General features: G+C 35.2%; 1 protein-coding gene, 1 long non-coding RNA gene and 1 pseudogene across 2 annotated transcripts; 1 reads left to right on the top strand and 2 right to left on the bottom strand.

The window, feature by feature from the left end:
• Positions 1 to 6,654, bottom strand: LOC141336801 (techylectin-5B-like; annotated as a pseudogene).
• Positions 6,655 to 11,666: 5,012 nt separating this feature from the next.
• LOC141335992 (uncharacterized) lies at positions 11,667 to 17,102 on the top strand. Its single transcript, XR_012355663.1, has 3 exons — positions 11,667 to 11,806; positions 16,133 to 16,406; positions 16,510 to 17,102. It is a non-coding gene; the product is annotated as an uncharacterized lncRNA (long non-coding RNA).
• Positions 17,103 to 17,625: 523 nt separating this feature from the next.
• On the bottom strand, positions 17,626 to 19,319 carry LOC141335989 (microfibril-associated glycoprotein 4-like). Its single transcript, XM_073841501.1, has 4 exons — positions 19,117 to 19,319; positions 18,940 to 19,036; positions 17,962 to 18,129; positions 17,626 to 17,882 (listed from the first exon to the last, which is right to left on the bottom strand). Exons 1-4 carry the CDS (start codon positions 19,285 to 19,287, stop codon positions 17,626 to 17,628), a joined length of 693 nt encoding a protein of 230 aa, XP_073697602.1. The 5' UTR covers positions 19,288 to 19,319.
• Positions 19,320 to 22,179: the final 2,860 nt, after the last annotated feature.

The following is a 22,179-nucleotide window of genomic DNA, read 5'->3' as shown; positions in this document are numbered from 1 at the left end:
TTAAAGCGCTTGTTTGATCTTCATGGTTATGGATTTCATGGTGCTCCAGGTTGACCAAACAATACCAACAGAGGTATAGGGACTATCGTCTTTCCACAAATACAGACCGTTGGGGTTTGTATGGTGACAGTTGGAGTACCAAAATCCTCCGAGATAATGTTTGGCACAATTATTTTCCCAGATATCTTGGTCCTTGTCAAAGGTGGTAAACTTCTGCTCACTGTGAGCAGATAAAGCATCGCCTGCAAAGTAGAGCAGCATGGCTGAAGACAATAACTCAGTGGAAATGTGTTTTCATGAATATAAATGAAAGTGTCCTACCAGCTCCTCCATCAGTGAATCCTGAGACGTGCAGCTGATATCCATCCATTTCACAATCCACAGAGAAGGACGAGTACAGAGCGAAAACTTTGTTTCCTCCAAAGTCCTCCATATCCACTCTCAGCATGTACTTGTTCTTACGTGTCAACTGGTAGAGGTTTTCCAGCCCTGTTTACAAACACACACATGAAGAACACGTTCAACCAAACACTGGACATGAACATCCACACAAACGGACACACGCTGTCAGATCTTACCCAGCCAGTGTTCGCCCTCCACATTCCCAAATCCTCTCTTGTACTCTTTCCACGGCCGATAGAAACTCACACTGCCGTCCATTCTCCTCTGAATCACCTGTGATGGGTTTATATAGAATATATGATTCACAATAAATGTTCTGATGTGTGTTTAATGATCTAAAGTCACCTTCGTACCGTCCATCCTCCGTTGTCTGTATCGCTCCCACATGAGATCATGTGACAGTTAACCCTGACAGGAATGTCCGATGTTGGATAAATGGTATAAATCCCACCTAAAGTTTGTCCTGATTTATAAATGGCAGAACAGTCGACTGACATTTCATCATCATGTCTGCATTCGCTGGTCAGCACAACCGGAAGAAAAGCCACCAAAAAGACCAACATCTACACGAGACACAAGGAAAGAGATGAGCGTTACACAGAAATGCTGAAAACGTAGACTTATTCAATGTAGAGTTATTGATAAACTTACTGCCATCTTCTCAATCTCTTCTTCGTAAATCACAAAATTCGATGAATCTAAAAAAGTAATATAAACATTTTCAAAGGTCTATTTTTCAGTATAAATGTCTGAATGTTCTGTGAGGTGAACGAAGAATAAAAGAGCAACTCACCATTTGTGTTGTGCCTTGAATGTTTGTGGATGAAAAACTGATCAACTCCTGCATATATATATATATATATCTGTCAGATTCCCAAGCCCCTCCTCTTTGTTTTAGTACAAATGTACATGAAACGCCCCACATATAGAGTACAAATAAAAAAAATACATCAGTCTGGATTAATGCAGGTTTAACATGCAGTGACGCTCACAAAATCATTATTCATATATTTTTTTTCCCTGTTCAGTAAATCTGGTTAGATAGTTACAGCTAAAGTTTAAGACTGTTGTTTATGTATGTTAGATTTCATGACAATCAAGTTTGTATTAGTTTTCAATAGCACACACCCAATATCAAATGATGTAACAGAACAACACAATCAAGGGTGTAAAATGAACTCAGGATGTAAAAGTATCAGATGCAAACAGATGAATGAAAACAAGTAATTTGAGGTTGTATTGCAGATGGCAAAACCTGATAAATTCGATAAAAATGAAAACATAACAATGGCTGATCAGCAGAAGAGTAGAAATTCTTACATATGAGACAATGAAGGAGAAGCACGTGGAGGTGAACAACAGTCACATAAACAGCCACGTGATCTAGCTGAGAACAAGTCTTTGGAAAACACTGAAAGATCAGACAAGTGTGTTTGAGTTTGGTGCTACTGAATGAGCCACTGTGGGAATGATCCTAGTTAGAGTCTTGGCTGTTTAAATCAAGGTTTCGGTTGCTGCCAAATTTTGATAATGACCCTACACTTCATGAAGTTTAAAATCAGAGGTCTCAAAATCAATTCCTGGAGGACCGCAGCTCTGCACAGTTTATCTCCAACCAGCTCCAACTCAAACCTGCTTGAAAGTTTCTAGTAATCCTGAAGACCTTGATTAGCTGGATCAGGTGTGTTTGAATAGGGTTGGAGCTAAACTGTGCAGAGCTGTGGCCCTTCAGGAATTGAGTTTGAGACCAGTGGTTTAAATGATTGTTTAAAAAAAAGAAAAAGAAATGAAAAGAACTGATTTCTCAGAACAGACAATAGGGCATTGTAAGGAGGTCATTTACACACATTAAGCTGGAAGTCATGTGTCCTGTAATTTAAGAACCAAACTTCCAGAAATAGCTATTGACATTTACACACAATGAAATATCACATGCTCCAATTTAATTTTCCTCAGGTTCAGCCTTGATCTGACAACAAAACGCATGGGAAGATTGCAGATGAATATATCATATCAAAATATATCTTATTTCTCTTGCTTTCAAGGTAAATATAGATGGATGATTTATCCAGAAACATGACAACATCTAATGAATTACAAGCTGAATCATAAACAGTGTTGCATATATGGAAACTTTTTTTGGTTAGAATGCATTTCTCTCAAGTCTTGGAGCTTTTTATGGGTTTTGCATTCATATATTGTACATACATATTGAAGCGGTTTCAAATGAGTTTTCTATATTTGCCTGTATTTAGGGACAAGCTTTTAAAAAGGTCACTCTGTTCTAAGCACACTGTATTCTCTCTCTCACACAAACACAGCTAAATACATAATAGTAGATAATGGTAGAATAATAATTTTCTCTTATGAATAGACTGTGGGTGAAAAAATTCATAGGGGTGATTTTGCATGCTTATGTGATATGCATTTTGGAATGCATGCTAGGGATAGTGAAAAACAACCGGGAATTCTTTGATCAGCCTCCTCTGAAAGGGGGCCTCCGAGGTTGTAGGGAGTGACCGAAGGATTGAGGGCTTCATGGCGCCATAGGGTGACCTTAGGGGTCATGGGAGGCCTAAAACATAGGCAGAGGATGTCCAGAAGGGATGATGTATAGAGATGTTTTTCTGTTTTTCCGCATTCCCTCCTCTGCGGCTTGTTTATAATTTCCACTTTACGGACATTCCCCAGAGGCAGTTTCACAATTCAGGTTTCTCAGTTGTTGTATCATTGTGACTATAATAGTTCACAGAGGATCATAATCGATGACCCAATTATGCAACCTCACTCCGGAGGACACCAGCACCAAACATCTTCCCTCATCATTGATTAACTGGACTGGAGGTAGAAGATTCAGATTCAGATTTCTTCTTGAAAATAAAGAAGTTCACTCAAATTGAAATAAAGCATGCATATCTACCCAGATACTTTGTGAATCACATATGATGGTCATTGTCCACATTGTGACAACAGAGTATATTGAAAAAAAGAGTAAATTTACTTATTTTGCAAGTATGGCAAGGTATGGAATTAAGTAATATGAGCAAAATAAATAAGTAAATTGAATGTGTTCTGTTCAATGAGTAGTTTAATTGTTTCAAGTTTACCCTGCAGTCCTCAAGTACAATTAACTTAGTTTGCAAACTTCACTCAATCCCTATAGCACTGAAAAAAAAAAATGTAATTAAAGCATGTGGTTCACATAAGCAATTATGTATAAGTAAATGAACACAAAGACCTCAGTACTTGGAACATGACACATAATAATGGTAACGATCAGTGAAGTTTTTGAGTATGAACGGGTCATTGTGAGTAGAAAATAAACTCTAAATGTTACAAAACAGAAAGTTACTTAACCAAACAATAAAAGCAATCATAAAAAAAATTAAAAAATAAATAAAATTGAACCCTTATTAATTATTAATGCCCAAGTGCATGATGGGAACAACAGGATTATGACTTTGATATTTACTTAAACAATCTTTGTAATAATAACAAATAAATAATATTTTCTGTAATATTTACTTTACCACAAAATCATTTATATCAGTGTATTCCATTATCTGCTCATCTGACTAAAATGACAATTAACAGTCATTTACTGGCAATAATGTTCTGTTCTGTTATCTTTCGTTTGGACCTTGACCCTTGACTTTTTAAACGTTTTCTTTGGCTGCCTTACCATGTGTTGTAAAAAATGTTTGGTATGGCAAAAAAAAAAAAAAAAAATTATGTTGTAATGACTGATTAACTCTTTTCATTCAGTGTTTCTTTCCTTACCAAAAGTGTTATAATAATACACTTTATTTTTATTTACATATGTGACCCTGGACCACAAAACCAGTCATAAGGTTAAATTTGACAAAACTGAGATTTATACATCATATGAAAGCCATATGTATGGTTTGTTAGGATAGGACAATATTTGGCTGAGATACATCTATTTGAAATCAGAAATCGGAGGATGCAAAAAAATCAAAAAGACTGAGAAAATCACCTTTAAAGTTGTCCAAATTAGGTTCTTGGCAATGCATATTACAAATCAAAAATTACATTTTGATATGTTTACGGTAGGAATTTTACAAAAAATATTCATGGAACATGAACTTTACTTAATTTCTTAATGATTTTTGGCATAAAAGAAAAATCAATAATTTTGACCCATGCAATGTATTTTTGGCTATTGCTACAAATATACCCCAGCGACTTAAGACTGGTTTTGTGGTCCAGGGTCACATATTTGGAACTACAATTTTGATTTGACACTTTGACCTGACCATGTTTGTTACATACCTTTCTATCAAAGTTATCGGACATTATCAAGATGAATTTGTTCTCAGTTCAACTCTGAGTTATTGTCATATTTTCTTAATATTTCCTAAATAATATAAATAATAGCAAATATACTGTGATAATGTCAGAAATGTTGAAGATGTCAATAAATTTTGGCATGACTATGTATCACTACGCTGTCTCTAACTCAGATCAGTGTTTTGTGTCGAATTATTTACTTTTGTGGCAAGCAGCTGTGTAATAAGCCAGATAATGTATATCCATTTGATTATCGCAAAATAAAGCCCTTCAGTCTTATAAAACAGCAACAAGATCATCATTGTAATTCAGACACATCCACTGCAACTAATTGACTTAGTTTTCTGCATCAAGGCCTAAATGCAGCTAACAAAGATTGTTGCGATATTTAATGACTAGCTGCTGTTTCTGGATTCAAACCCCATATTCATTTCATTCTTGAATCGGAAGGAGCTTTTAGGGTATTTTTACAATGCCAGCCAACTGTTTGTGCTCCTTGGTTCGCCAGTCAGCCATGGCTTCTTGCTCTTCCCAGACCCACACTAGGCATTTGTTGTTGAAATTGTCAGGGTTGGAATTAATTTATCTTAAGTCTTGATTGTTTCAAAGCCAGGTAGACTTAGGTAACAAAGATATGTTATGTTTGCGAAGACAGCTCTGGAGTTTTTGTTTGAACTCACATATATGCACCTTATAGCTGTTCAAAAGATCCATATGTACCTTTGTGTTTTTAGACGAAGGTCTTTAACAAATATAAACTTCTGAAGGATAATCAACAACATTTCATGCACTTAATTTCTGGCTTCTGTTTTAAAGGATAAGATCATTTTCTATATATGAATTTTTTAAAGTTTTAAATAGTTCACTCTGTTCTAATTATTCTCGCACACACAGCTAAATACATAATAGGTGATGGCAAAATAATTTTCTCTTATAAATAGACATAATCCCATGTATTATAATGAATTACGTTTAATTAAAATATGCCATAGTTTCTTCCTGATGGTGTTTGTTTACTACAATGATTTTTAACCTAATTATTTAATCTAATTATGTTTATTTCTTTAGACCTTGTACTGCGTTAGGCTGAGTCATAGCACTTGCATGTTATTGCTCTGTTGTTGATTCTAATGGCTTCCATTGTCTTTATTTGTAAGTCGCTTTGGATAAAAGAGTCTGTTTTAGTTCAGTTGCTTTAGTTATTTATTTTCAGATCTATAGAATCTTCATTCTAATAATTTCTGAACATGTGGTTTGGTTGCTATGACAACATGTGAAACCGTTGCATTTCATGCATCAAATCTGAAATGATGTACCAGTCACTTGGCGTAAAACAAGCTGTCAATAAAAGTTCAAGATAAACATAAACGGTAAGATAAAAAGGCTTTCAGGTTATATTTGACAAAAGGACATACTGGAATCACTGTCCACTCTGAAGGCTGCATAGAGAGGATCTTTAAAAGACGTGATGTAGGTGTACAAGTGTGTGAGTGTGTCAGAGACACTGTAGAAGGACAAAACACCAGCCGTCGTGTCCACGTACACACCCACTCTTTTAAATGAACAAGAGGATGAAGCCTTTATATTAATGTCTTCTTCAGCGTGAGAAACATATGGAAAAGTTGCACAGGTAACGTTCCACGACACATTATTATTTCCAAGCTGACCCTCTGCCTCTACTATGGAAAGATCATCAGTTTTCCTCATTATGTTTTTGTACGTCACCCCAACCGTCCCCTCTTGACCTGTCCATTCGGCCTCCCAGTAACAACGACCAGACAGGATCTCTCTAGACAGCACTTGTTGGACAGATTCAAATCTCTCTGGATGATCTGGATACGGCTGCTTCTGCAATACATATGCACACCCACAACAGTTGGTGGCGGTGTTGGATGCCAACCGCCAATAAACTTGAAGAAGAAGAAGAAGAAGCGCGCCCATTGGCTGGGGTCAAAGCAACATCCCCTGGAAAGGATGAAATATGTTATAAGATGGTTGAGAGCTTAACCTTTGATGCTCAAAAGATCATATTAGAACTTTATAATAGGATATGGGAATTAGGGACCTTACCACTGGCTTGGAAACATTCAGTCATTATACCCATTGGAAAACCTGGGAAAGATAAATGTGAAGTAACTAGTTATAGACCTATTGCCCTAACGTCAAATATGTGTAAAATTATGGAACGTATGGTGACAGACAGATTAACATATGTAGTTGAAAGCAGAAACCTGTTTACTAATTATCAAAGTGGGTTCAGGAAAGGAAGAACTACCATGGACTCAGTTGTATGCTTAGAAAGTGAAATCAGGAAGGCTCAGGCCAATAAGGATCAAGTGATTGCAGTATGTTTTGATGTGGAGAAGGCATATGATATGCTTTGGAAAGATGGTCTTCTCATCAAATTAGATTCCATGGGCATAGGTGGAAGGATGTATAATTGGGTGATGGATTTTCTGAGAGACAGGAGTATAGAAGTAAGGGTTGGGGCATCTCACTCTAGTAATTACTCTATAGAAAATGGAACCCCTCAAGGTAGTGTCTGTAGTCCTATCCTTTTTAACCTTATGATCAATGATGTTTTTTCAGAGGTTGATACTAGCCTTGGCAGGTCATTATATGCAGATGATGGGGCATTATGGGCAAGAGGACGTAATGGAACTTTTTTACAAAAGAAGATACAGGTAGCAGTCAATACTGTGGAGGAATGGGGTAATAAGTGGGGTTTCCGGTTTTCTGTTGACAAAACTCAGGTAATTTGTTTTTCTAAAAAACGAATAAACCCTAAGATACAGATTACTCTTTATGGACAGCCAGTTAAGCAAGCTTTATGTATTAGATTTTTGGGAGTGTGGATGGATCATAAACTAACTTATGGAGTACATATTCAGAACGTCATAACTAAATGCAAAAAGGCAATTCATATTATGAGATGTCTTATAGGAAACAACTGGGGTGCAAGCATGAAATCTCTTAAGCATATCTATACTGCTTTAATTAGGTCAACCTTAGACTATGCGTGCATTACTTATGGGTCAACTGCAAAATCCCATTTGCAGAAACTTGATCTTATTCAGGCACAGGCTTTACGTTTATGTTGTGGGGCTTTTAAAACATCACCAGTTCCAGCATTGCAGGTGGAGGTTGGTGAAATGCCTTTATCACTACGGCGATTACAGTTGAGAATGACTTACTGGACTACACTGCAGGGACATAGGCAGGAACATCCAACCAAAGTAGTGTTGAACAAATGTTGGGAACATGGGCGTAAACAGTTTGATAGTTTTGGTTGGGTAGGAGATAATCAAGCTGAGAAGTTGGGCCTGACAAAGATTTCCCATAGATGCACAGTAGTGTTATCAGCTATCCCCCCTTGGTTTTTCCCCATGCCAGCAGTAGACTTTGAGATTTCTAAAATATCAAAATACAGTAGAGAGTGTGGTGGGATGAATAATATGGTGCAACAATATTTAAGGGATAAGTATGATGATATGGTGCAAATATATACAGATGGCTCAAAGGACCCACATACAGGAAGGACAGGAGCAGCAGTTTATATCCCAGAGTTTGAAATTTCAATTAAACAAAGAACTCCAGATCATTTAGCAGTTTATTCTGTGGAACTTTTAGCTATTTTATTAGCATTAATACAGATAGAAGAGTTTAAGCCAAATAAGTTTGTTGTCTGTTCAGATTCTATGGCAGCATTGGTCAGTATTTTAAACCTCCAATCTTCATGTAGACTGGACTTAGTGTATGAAATTTTTCAGAGCCTATATAGACTGAGTCATAGGGATACATCTGTGTGTTTTATTTGGGTTCCAGCACATGTAGAAGTGGATGGCAATGAAGTTGTGGACTCCCTGGCCAAAAAAGCCCTTAGTTTGAATTCAATTCAGCTAGATGTGCCATTAAGTAGAAATGAAATTAAGACTATAATTAAAGCTAAAGTAAACAATTTATGGCAAAAACAATGGCATACAAACTCAAAGGGGAGGTTCCTTCATAAGATTCAGCAACAAGTTCCATCTAAAAGACAGGGTAACTGGAGTAGGAGGGGGGAAACAATAATCACAAGGCTGAGAATAGGGCACACTAACCTTAATTATAATCTCAACATTATAGGGAAACATAATAATGGTCAATGTTCATCATGCAATCAAGCAGAAACCGTAATGCATGTTTTAATAGACTGCCCAGCGTATAATGCTGAGAGGGAAGTCCTGCTAGATAACATCAAAGCGTTAGGATACGCTGGACTAGCAGTAGAAGATTTGCTTTCCTTTTCTGCAGTTAAACCATCAGTATGGAAGCATGTTATGACATTTCTAAAGTCAACTAGATTATATGAGAGAATTTAAAAGTTTAAGTATTTTTTTTTTTATTATTATTATTATTTAACACAATACTATGGAAGCAAATTAGTCTCATTAATAATTCACGCAAAAGACACGATGTACACATGCGTGTCCCAATTCACGTGCACGAAAAATATATATATGTTCACAAAAACCAATTCACGTGCAAAAAATAAGAATATAAATTCATAAAATACGTTTCACAAATTGCAAAACACAATTCACAGATTTACAACTGTGTACAACAATTTTGAATGTTTAAAAATCACGAGTGTATCCCGGACTGTGAATGTACGAATAGCCTTTTTTGCGTGTGTATTTTTTACACTTGCGTGTGTGTTTTTGAGACTTTCCTGGCAGCGAACTCCTCCCACGCGGGTCACTCGTACACTTTAGCCAATCAGATTTGAGCCTGTCGATCGACCAATCATAACCCGCTGTGGGCGTGCCTATCTTACGTTACATCATCAGTGCGAGTCCATAGTTCCAGAATCCAGATACGATTCAGCTGTTGATCGTCTCATTTTGTTTTATACTGCATGCTTACTTAAAAAGCGGTCATTTAGACACTTGTTAACGTGACCAGTGTAAGCCAGCAGCTGCTCAGAGTGTATTATGTTTTAATATTTATCGATTGTTATGTTTATTTAATAAAGAATCATTCACGTGGATACTGTACCATACCGCATAAAGAAATCAAAATTATAAACTCAATGTAAAGCATAAAATAAGGTTTTTACAGATGGGACATGTAAATAAATAGAAAATGAAAATTATCTATCTGGATATTTTTCAAGCAGTCTCTTGTGGTTTTGTTTTTTATTGAAAACAGGAAAGAGCTGTAAGAGCAAAACTTGTCTTGTGTCTCAAATCCTATCCTACGATGGCACGCATTCAGCTGATGACGATGTAATAACATACACATTGTAAACCATGTACATTTAATTTAAGTTTGTTTACGTTGCAGCCTGCAGATACTATTTATTTCAGAATTGTGATGCTTATGATGTACAAGTAGCTGCTCCTAATTCAACCTCTGCCACAAATTATGAGGTGATGTGAATCTAGAAGTTTCATTTGGAACTGTAACTCTTTCAAAACAGTCATGCTGCAACCCATCCATTGACAGTTTCAACTGATTTAAGTCATGCATTATTACTACATTTCTTTTAGAATGGTACCCTATGAATTTGTATTTGTTAAGGCATAAAGCTTTGTTGTGCATTGGTGAATGTTCTGGTTTTATGTCAGAATTAAAACATTCAATACAAGTCGGAACTTGAATGAAGTTTACTGAAAAATCTTTGGTGCATTCCTTTTTATGATCAGTCTGTTTGACTGACCAGCAAATTCCACAACTGGTAATACTGAAGCAAATACAATAACTTAACCCAATTTTGCTAACCTAACATCTGCTAACCAACATCATCTTGTGTATTGTAATTTCAAAGATTTTTACATCACTGCTCAACATAAAATTAAACATGGTTAATCATAATAATATAATATTTTAAAAAAGTAAATGAATGTTGATTACATAAAAAAATGCATAAAGGTAAAGTACATAAAAGAGATAAAGATGTGAATGAAGAGGTATGTATCTGTCATCCAGATGTTGCTCCAAAGTGTTAAATCCTGAAAAAGGCAAGGAAAATGATTAGTGTGTTTTAGTTAAACACAAACACACCGTTTTTCATACACTGAGTTCTCGTGAGGTCTATTCATCATTACATAAAGCTATATTAATAAAGGCAGGGTCAGTGCTAAGTGGGAGCTAGACCCAGCGTTGTTAAACAAAAACATGGCAATGAACAAAAGTCTTTCTTCATTTTGGCCAATAAACAGGACATTGTGGCTAGCACAAAACAGCATCTTTGGCAACACTTTCTGTTTTCAAAGCAGCCGCTGGCTTACACTGGTCACGTTAACGAGTGTGTCTAAACGACCGACTTTACTTTTAGTTTTTTTGAGCATGCAAAATAAAACAATACACCATTACTAGGCTAGAGTTACCTTAAATGAGATGATCAACAGCTGAATCTTATCTGGATTCTGGAACTATGGACTCGCACTGATGATGTAACGTACGGTAGGCACGCCCACAGCGGGTTATGATTGGTCGATCGACAGGCTCAAATCTGATTGGCTAAAGTGTACGAGTAACCCGCGTGGGAGGAGTTCGCTGCCAGGAAAGTCTCAAAAACACACACGCAAGTCTAAAAAATACACACGCAAAAAAGGCTATTCGTACATTCACAGTCCGGGATACACTCGTGATTTTTAAACATTCAAAATTGTTGTACACAGTTGTAAATCTGTGAATTGTGTTTTGCAATTTGTGAAACGTATTTTATGAATTTATGTTTTTTTTTTTGCACGTGAACTGGTTTTTTGTGAATATTTTTTTTTTTCGTGCACGTGAATTGGGACACGCATGTGTACATCGTGTCTTTTGCGTGAATTATTAATGAGACTAATTTGCTTCCATACAATACGTCTAAGTCCCCACTGATACTACACACCCACAACAGTTGGTGGCGGTAATGCACCATGTTGGATGCCAACCGCCAATAAACCTAAAGAAGAAGAAGAAGAAGCCCGCGCATTATTTGAAGAGGAAAAGCAGCGAGTGACTAACGGTGTTTAACTTTGTTTGATTTCAAAGACGCCAAAATTGATGAAATAGTAACATTTATCTGATCTGTCTTCTAAACCAACAATTTTGGGTGATCTTGGTGAGTTGTTGAAGTCTCGTTTGATTCTGATTAGCACAGCAGCTAACTTATGTGTCAAAAGCTATGAATCTGTATAACTGATATTATTAATGATAGTCATAACGTTATATGTTTATGCTACTAATTTTCATAGTATAAAACATTGGAGTAGTGACTATTCTGCTATTGTAGCTGTTTTAATTAATGTTGTGCTTTACGGCTTTGTAGCGTCACTAACTTATACTTTAAGTGCAAATAGCGTTGTTGGCAGAGGCTATTTACACTAACTCCATCCACTAATGTGTGATTACAATGTGTTCTTTTTTTGGTTATGTCATTTATTTGTCACAGTAAAGAGTTATTTTTCTTTCCAACTTCTGGTTATATTCTACGGAGCCCCTTACGTCACCTGTAGAAGAAAAATAATTAATCCGTGGGGACGGTTTTGCAATTCGTTCCCTCAGTTTATAAACCGTTCTCACGAATTCTTAAACTGTTCCCTCAGTTTAACAATTCGTGCCCACGGATTAACAAACCGTGCCCACGAATTTCCAATCCGTGCGCTCAGATTTTGTAAACCGTACCCTCGGATTTTGAATCCGTACCCACAAATTCATAATCCGTGCGCACGCTTTTGCAATCCGTTCCCACAGTTTGTAAACTGCTCTCACGGATTTGTGATTATGATAAGCTTTTCACCCAGAGTTAGATGCATGCTGCACTATTAATGTTATTATTTAATAAGGCCTATTATTACATTGCATTTAGTTTGAGAGCAAAGGAATGGTAACATCACCTGTACATTATTTGTTTTGTATTGCTTTTTACCTTCTCCTCTCCAAAACTCGTTTTTTTTTTTTTAAATTCAGGTAATTTTATATTTTGAAAAATATTATATAAAACAAAGCCGTTTGAACAGCGCTCTTCACTTATTCTTTTATTTTGGTACCATGACCGCACTTACAAAACAGGCTTCTTTTTATCGTTTATTATTAATAACCAATAGGTTAAAACACATGATGTTTTGGCAGCTAATCTATTGGTGATTAATATAAAATAAAGCTAAAAACTCTGTTTTGTCAGTGTTGCATAGTCTCATATAGCCTACTGAGAAATAAAGTTTAATAAATGCAAAACAATGCATCCAGCATATAAACAGGTGTCCTGGTTGAATTTGGGGGCGGGGCCACAAATCCGTGAGAGCAGTTTACAAACTGTGGGAACGGATTGCGAAGGCGTGCGCACGGATTATGAATTTGTGGGTACGGATTCAAAATCCGAGGGTACGGTTTACAAAATCTGAGCGCACGGATTGGAAATTCGTGGGCACGGTTTGTTAATCCGTGGACACGAATTGTTAAACTGAGGGAACAGTTTAAGAATTCGTGAGAACGGTTTATAAACTGAGGGAACGAATTGCAAAACCGTCCCCACGGATTAATTATTTTTCTTCTACAGGTGACGCAAGGGGCTCCGTAATATTCACCTCCCTTAGGCCCCGATCACACCGAACGCGTCTTTTAGTTCTAAAAAGTTCGATTGGACAATGGAAAAGAACGCGAAAGATGTTGGCCGTTTTTCCCATAGTATGGTTTTTCACACTGCCAGTGCCACGTAGCATTTTTGCAGGAGCGCTCTGAGCGCCTGAAGTTGAAAAAAATCAACAAAATCAAAGGAAAAACGCCCAACGTCATTCAAAGTCACCAAAAAAAGGCAGTGCTGTGCGCCTCGGGTCTTTAGAACTAAAAGACGAGTTCGGTGTGATCGCGGCCTTACTCAAGTCTAGAACTGCTCCAGTGTAGTATTTGCATTGAAGGACAAGTGTTACATTTTCTCTCTCTCTCTCTCTCTCTCTCTCTCTCTCTCTCTCTCTCTCTCTCTCTCTCTCTCTGTGTGTGTGTGTTTGCACTAAAGCTGTGTGCTGCATCAAGGTAATGTAAACGACGAACTGCAACTACTATTTGTTAGTAAAATAAAACAGTGGAAAAGTGCACTTTAGATTACAAAAAAGGGGGAAAAAGGACATGAACAGGCATCCAATTTGATCCCATAAAATCCCATAGAAACCATCCGACAGAATATTTATGTCCTAAAGGATTCCAATAAGAATTTTGTACAGGATTCTTTTTGGAATTTCTATCATATTTTGGAACCATTTCTATAGGAATATTCTTATAAGACACAAATATTCTGTAGGATCAGTCCTAAAGGATTTTTTATGGCATCTAATTGGATTCATGTCTTTATGGAAACTTATATCTGAAGGTGCACTTTTCCACTGTTCTTGTTTTGCTAAGAAAAAGTACTTTCAGTTTACTGTTGACATCACCCTGATGTAGACGTTGTTCATTGTATGTTGCTTATCAAAGAATCCTAAAGGATTCTGATAAGAAACTTGTACTGGATTGTTATTGGAATAGGAATTGTCTTATAGGATTTTCTCATGGGAAAAGACATAAATATTCTGTAGGATAATTTCTACAAGATTTTAATGGGATCCTGTTTAATTTAAAGAATCTGAAAAAAAAAAGAATCCTAATACTATTCCTATCAAAATCTTATATCCTATCAAATTCTTGAAAGATGCTTTGAAATAAAACCCATTAAAATCCTGTAGAAATTAAGCTACAGGATTATTATGTCTTGTATAAGAAAATCCTATAAAACAATTCCTAATATGGAATCCTTTAGGAACGGTTCCAAAATATGATAGAAATTCTGATTTGAATCCCATAGAGAATTCCTATTGGAATCCTATAGGATTTTTTGACAAGGGTTACTATAGTATTACTACAATATAACCGTAGTAAAACCATGGTATCAGAACCATGTTTTTTTAAAACCAAAAAAACCGCACCAAAAAAAACACGGTTACTATGGTCATGGTAAACTACAGTTTTACTATAGTAAAACCATGGTTAATTTTCGTAAGGGATATTTATCGGGGTCCATGCACCAAGATGGTTTAGTGATTAAGCTGCTATACATCTTTACACATGTTATGAATCTTGAATCTGATTTGTAGTAGGCAAAAATACACATCAGTTCAAAAAGGAAATGAGAAAATGATTAGCAATTCACCCTGATGCACTATTATCAAATATGCAGAAATAAAACAATAAATGTCTTAATCTGGTGGGCTTCTCTAGTATTACAATCAAGACCTGTCATGCACACTAACCCATACTTAGAATACTTGATTAAAAACATAAGAAAATACTCTTTGGTATTTATAATAAATAACTCAGGAAATTTATTAAATAGATGTCATGCGATAAACAGTCACTTTAGTAAAATTCAATTCAAAAAGATTTGGTTCAACACTTGCATGCAAAAAACTCAGGTCAGTAAATTCAAGATTAAACTCAGAACAGTTTGATTCTGTAGATTCTGTAGATTCTGTAGATTGGTTCAGTACTCTCAGTTAAAAAAAAATGTACAATAATAGTACAGTTCAATCACTTACATTCAAAAGTATAGGGTGCAGTGCATTTGTTTTGGTTTAAATGGGTTCGAAATAATAGATTCAGAAAAAAAATAGATACACATTTCTAGAAAAATATGAAAAAAATACAGTTCTGTCTTAAACCATGTTACTTGAAATAATATGGTCTAGTTTATGGAAAACTAGGAGATAATTAGAAAATTCCTTCCTTAGAAAAGTTCTTCTCTCATGGCATTCCTCATGGGAGGCATGTGTTGAATCGCCATCTTGAGTCATCTTTTAATTAAAATGCCAATATGAAAAAGAAATAATAATAATAAAAATCTGCATATACAGGTAATAACAGTACAGCTAATGCTTGTCAGCCTGCTAATCGTTGCTAATCGATTTCCACTGTAATTCAACACTTGATATTATGCTAAACAAATAAAGCAGCGATATTACCTTACATATACAAATAAATAACACTCAGATTCCAAATATTGTCCTATCCTAACAAAAAGTGTATTTGTTCAATTATTATTCAATTATGTATTAAGCTAATTTAAATAAAATTTTACAAATATTAAAAAATTAAAAATCTAAAAATTGATAAATGGTTCCAGACAGAATGACTACTTAAAGCAAACAGATCCTGGAGGAGTTATTTAGGAATGAATAAAGTTGTGAGGTGTTAAAATCATCAGTGTGAATGGGAGTCCCTTATTCTGCCACACTGAAGGTGGCAACCCTATATTTACAGTTGCAAATAAGGTTTATAAATGAAATGACAACATGCTGATTTCTCTGCTAAGACCACCAAAACTATTTACACTGTGCAGGATATATAGCTCACCCAGCCGAGTCTTTTGGCTGGCAATGAGGCTGATCATGTTGTAATGCTATATTTTTTCTCTTTATAGTGAAATGAAATGGAAGCAACCAAACTCGCGATTCTTCATGCACTTTCTAACCTACGGAAATCAGATTTTGAGTTATTCAAATGGCACCTGAAAAATGGTGGAGCACAACATAAGTCTATTCCTGTTGGAAAGCTGGAAAAAGCTAATGACCATGATGTTGTGGATCTCATGGCGCAGCAGTACCTTTCAAACGCCGGGAGAATTGCAGTCAGCGTGCTACACAAAATGGATCAAAATGATCTGGCTAATACGCTGCAGGGAGAACTTTCAAAAGGTTTTTTTTTTTTTACACTTTTTTTTTTATTTTTTTATCTGTATCTATGAATTTTTGATCTGAACTGTTATGCATTTTGAGTTTATCTCTATGTCTCCATCAGTTCCAGAGGATGTTTCTGCTGGAGGCGGAGCTTCATCCGGTGCAGCTGCTGCAACTGTTTCAACTGCAGGAGTTACAGTGACCATAAGCTCCGCCAGTGGAGGAACCGTAAAGGCCCCTGTTCTTCATGGTGGTGTGTTTAACGGCCCAGTGAACTTCAGCTAATACTCAAGGATCTATCTATCTAATAAGAATGATTTTAAGGGCTGGAGTGAAGCTAAATTAAACTGGAGTATGTACTGAAGTAACATTATGTTATGCATATTATGTTTACAGCACTGTCAGTTTTGATTTAGATTGAGTCATAGTCTTTGGACTAAAATGCCATTTAATTTTAGTCATATTTTAGTCATCTGAATTGTTTTAGACTTAGTTTTAGTCAACTAAATCTACAGTAGATCTAGTCAACCAAAATCGAATAGGTTTAGTTGGAATGTAATTAATTAAGCATTTCTCTAAAATGTCCAAATTTGTTTTATATTCATGGAGAAAACATCTGTTAAACTGGTAATATTAATGATTTGAAACTGATGTGGTACATAAAATGTCTTTATCTAAAAAATAAATAAAATACTTCTTATAAGGAAACAAGAACATGGTCCTCTTTTCAATGAAATACCAATGGTTATATAATATACATTCTTTATTACAACTTGCATACAGCACCCTTTACTCTTTCAAGACAACATGAATTACATTTTGATAAATCCTTATTAGGACTACTAAAGTGATTTAGTCAAGAGCAGTGAGTAATTTTCCCGCTTTTTTTTTTTTTCAGTCTGCTCTGATTGGTCAGATTCAGGGTTTTTTTTTCCTCACAAAAAAAAAAAATCTAGGAAAGGAAATTCAACTTAATTTCAAGGATATTTTAAAAATGTTAATTAAACTTGTGGTTTGCACAAAGCTGATGGTTTAAAATATATATAATATGCACAGATACAAAGAGTTAATTGCAATAGATTTATTTTAAAATGTATGAATTGATTAATTTCATTAGTAAATGAACAGAAACGACTCAAAAACCAACTTGTAGAAAGATTTAACAACACAGCAGAACAGACTAGATTTGATTTGATTTGTTTGCTTCTGAGAAATTTTGTGATATTTCTGCAAAGGTTTAAATCACTTGTTTGATCTTCATGGTTATGGATTTCATACTGTAATATTTCATACTGCTCCAGGTTGACCAAACAATACCAACAGAGGTATGGGGAGTATCATCTGCCCACAAATACAGACCGTTGGGGTTTGTATTGTGACAGGTGTAGTACCAAAATCCTCCGAGATAATGTTTGGCACAGTTATTTCCCCAGATATCTTGGTCCTTGTCAAAGGTGGTAAACTTCTGCTCACTGTGAGCAGATAAAGCATCGCCTGCAAAGAAGAGAAGCATCACTGAGAACAATAACTCAGTGGAAATGTGTTTTCATGAATATAAATGAAAGTGTCCTACCTGCTCCTCCATCAGTGAATCCTGAGACGTGCAGCTGATATCCATCCATTTCACAATCCACAGAGAAGGACGAGTACAGAGCAAAAACTTTTTTTCCTCCAAAGTCCTCCATATCCACTCTCAGCATGTACTTGTTCTTACGTGTCAACTGGTAGAGGTTTTCCAGCCCTGTTTACAAACACACACATGAAGAACACGTTCAACCAAACACCGGACATGAACATCCACACAAACGGACACACACTGTAAAAAATGACAGTGAATTTAACAGTAAAAAACTGTAAAAATGCTACGGTAAAAACCAGTGAAATGGTTAACGATAAGTTCCCCTTCTATATACGGTGAAAAACTGTGTTGGACATTGCATTTAATTTTACGGTAGTATACCGTTTTTGGAAGTGAAAAAGAACGTAAAATTTACTGTGAATAACCGTAAATTGACATTCCCAGAATTCTCTGAATTTATTTTTTTTATTTGATGTTTTTTGTTGTTGAAATAACGTCATCTTAATTTTTTTCTTGGCAGTTTTGTACATTAGGGTTGTATGTTACATCTAATGTTGTTAAATTAATGTTTTTTGCATTATTTCAGTATTATGTGTGTTACCATGATGGTGTTTAGTGTTTGTGTGAATGACACTGTGCACCTTCTGTATATGTTATTATTTAAAACCACCGTGCGATGGACTTTGGTTCTTCATGTGATGTTGTCATCACCACCTGCTTTTGGTGGTTATCATTGTAATACAAAGATACAAAACAGATTTCAGTGCTTCAAAAATTTGGTACATTACCATTATATGAGTTACGGTTTTTAGTATGAAATTACGGTATTTACCTGTAAATTTAAGTGAAAACCTTAAAATGTAAAACATTGCTACCGTATTTTTTACGGTAAAATTCTGGCAACCACAGCTGCCAGTTTTTTACCGTAAATTTTACGGATTTTTTTTTACAGTGCACGCTGTCAGATCTTACCCAGCCAGTATTCACCCTCCACATTCCCAAATCCTCTCTTGTACTCTTTCCACGGCCGATAGAAACTCACACTGCCGTCCATTCTCCTCTGAATCACCTGTGATGGGTTTATATAGAATATCTGATTCATAATGAATGTTCTGATGTGTGTTTAATGATCTAAAGTCACCTTCGTACCGTCCATCCTCCGTTGTCTGTATCGTTCCCACATGAGATCATGTGACAGTTAGCCCTGACAGGAATGTCCGATGTTGGATAAATGGTATAAATCCCACTTAAAGTTTGTCCTGATTTATAAATGGCAGAACAGTCGACTGACATTTCTTCACCATGTGTGCATTTGCTCATCTGTACAACTGGAAGTAAAGCCACCAAAAAGACCAACATCTACACGAGACACAAGGAAAGAGATGAGCGTTACACAGAAACGTAGACTTATTAAATGTAGAGTTTTAAATGAACTTACCTCCATCTTCTCAATCTCTTCTTAAATTACAGATTCGATTTATCTAAAAAAGTAATATAAACATTTTCAAAGGTCTATTTTTCAGTATAAATGTCTGAATGTTCTGTCAGGTGAACGAAGAACAAAACAGCAACTCACCATTTGTGTTGTGCCTTGAATGTTTGTGGATGAAACACTGATAAACTCCTGTATATATATCTGTTGGATTCCCAAGCTCCTCCTCTGTGTTTTAGTACAAATGTACATAATAAAGCCCCACATATAGAGTACAAATGAAAAAATACATCAGCCTGGATTCATGCAGGTTTAACATGCGGTGACGCACACAAAATCATTATTCATATATTTTTTTCCCTGTTCAGTAAATCTGGTGAGATAGTTACAGCTAAAGCATAAGACTGTTGTTTATGTATGTTAGATTTCATGATAATCAAGTTTGTATTAGTTTTCAATAGCACACACCCAATAACCATGATTTTTTTAAATGGTTTACTTAACAAAAACATAAAATTCATGTTTTCTGTGTAGATTGTAGTTTAATGTGAATTTGTGTTCTAATTCTATGTGATTCAAAATACAATGGCGACATTTTTGCATTTGTATTGCAGATGGCAAACACTGATAAATGAGATAAAAATGAAAACATAACAATGGCTGATCAGCAGAAGAATAAAATTGTTTAAAAAAAAAAGCAGATGAAAAAATTGATTTGTCAGAACAGACAATAAGGCATTGTCGGATGCAATTTTCACACATAAAGCTGAAAGTCTTGTAATTTACCGTAAAAGTCTAACTATACAAAAGCAAATACAACGGCAATAGCTAATGACAATTATACACAATGAAATGAGATATATCATGTTCCAATCTAATTTTCCTAAGCACGCAGAATATGGGTTCAGCCTTGATCTGACAAATTAAACTCATGGGAAGATCGCCGATGACTATACCAATAACAAAATATAAAATATTTTGCTTGCTTTCAAGGTAAATATAGATGGATGGTTTTTCCAAAAACATGACAACATCTAATAAATTACAAGCTGAATCATAAACAGTGTTGCAAATATGGAAACCTTCTGGCTAGAATAAATGTATCTTAAGTCTTGGAGCTTTTTAGGTGTTTTACACTCATATAATGTATATATACGCATTGAAGCTGTTTCAAATGATTTTTCTATATTTGCCTGTATTCAGGGACAAGCTTCTGTTCCATATTTGAGTGTTTTTTTTTTTTTTAAGTTTTAAAAAGGTCACTCTGTTCTAAGCACACTGTATTCTCTCTCTCACACAAACTCAGCTAAATATAATAGTAGATAATGGTAGAATTTTTTTTTTTCTTATGAATAGACATAATCCTTTTTTATTATTTTAAATCATGATTAGTGAAAAGATTCCGCATTCCCTCCTCTGAGGCTTGTTTATAATTTCCACTTTACGGACATTCCCCAGAGGCAGTTTCACAATTCAGGTTTCTCAGTTGTTGTATCATAGTGACTAAAATAGGTCACACACATTCATAATCAATAACCCGATTATGCAACCTCACTCCGGAGGACACCAGAACCAAACATCTTCCCTCATCATTGATTAACTGGACTGGAGGTAGAAGATTCAGATTCCCTAACTTCTTGAAAATAAAGAAGTTCACTCAAATTAAAATAAAGCATGCATATCTGCCCAGATACTTTGCATATCACATATGATGGTCATTGTCCACATTGTGACAACAAAGTACACTGAAAAAAAAAAAAAAAAAAAAAAAAAAGTAAATTTTATTTTGCAAGTATGGCAAGGTATGGAGTTAAGTAAAATGAGCAAAATAAATAAGTAAACTTAATGTGTAATGTTCAATGAGTAATTTCTACTTAATGGTTTAAAGTTCATTCTGCAGTCCTCAAGTACAATTCGCTTACCCACAATTTGCAAACTTCACTCAAACTCCATAGCACTGAAAAAAAGTCACTAAAGCATGTGGCTAACATATATTGTTGACTCAATGTAGTTACTAAGTAAATGAACTCAAAGACCTCAATACCTGGCACATGATACATAATGACGGTAACGATCAGTGAAAAGTTTTTGAGTATGAACGGGTCATTGTGAGTAGAAAATAAACTCTAAATGTTACAAAAGAGAAAGTTACTTAACCTAACAACAAAAGCAACCACAAACAAAAATTAACCTAATTAATTATTAATGCCCAAGTGCATGATGGGAACAACAGGATTATGACTTTGATATTTACTTAAACAATCTTTGTAATAATAACAAACAATTCCAAGTAAAATAATATGTATAAGTTTTTATTGAATTTAGCCTTTTTATTTTAAATTTGTCTAAACTAAATTATTTAATGTAGAAATTACATTTGTTTTTCTGTATTATTTACTTACCACAAAATCATTTTAATCAGTGTATTCCATTATCTGCTCATCTGACCCACTGTCCTTCTTGGCATAAAAATGTGCTGTAAAATTACAGTCATTTACTAGCAATAATGTTCTGTTAACTTTCTTTTGTACCTTGACCTTTGACTTTTTAAACTTCTCTTTGGCTGCCTTACCATGTGTTTGTAAAATATGTTTGGTTTGGCAAAAAAAAAAAGAAGATTGTTGGTTATGTAGTAATGACATAATTGTCATGTAATGACTGATTAACTCTTTTCATTCAGTGTTTCTTTCCTTACCAAAAGTGTTATAATAATACACTTTAATTTTACGTAACCACCACTGTGAACTAAAGCATGACATGACATTTCGAGGTGTGTTACT

This window comes from Garra rufa, chromosome 6 (genome assembly GCF_049309525.1).
Source record: "Garra rufa chromosome 6, GarRuf1.0, whole genome shotgun sequence".
In the NCBI taxonomy this organism is placed as follows: Eukaryota; Metazoa; Chordata; class Actinopteri; order Cypriniformes; family Cyprinidae; genus Garra; species Garra rufa.
The sequence above is the reverse complement of the archived record's forward strand: the minus strand, read 5'-3'. Positions and strand labels throughout refer to the sequence as shown.

Excerpts from the sequence above, each read along its gene's own strand:
- LOC141335989 (XM_073841501.1), bottom strand. The coding sequence starts at position 19,287 with ATGAGCAAATGCACACATGGTGAAGAAATGTCAGTCGACTGTTCTGCC. Across the intron at positions 18,130-18,939 it reads GGAGGGTGAATACTGGCTGG|GGCTGGAAAACCTCTACCAG; the intron begins GTAAGATCTGAC and ends GTTTGTAAACAG. Across the intron at positions 17,883-17,961 it reads ATTCACTGATGGAGGAGCAG|GCGATGCTTTATCTGCTCAC; the intron begins GTAGGACACTTT and ends TCTTCTTTGCAG.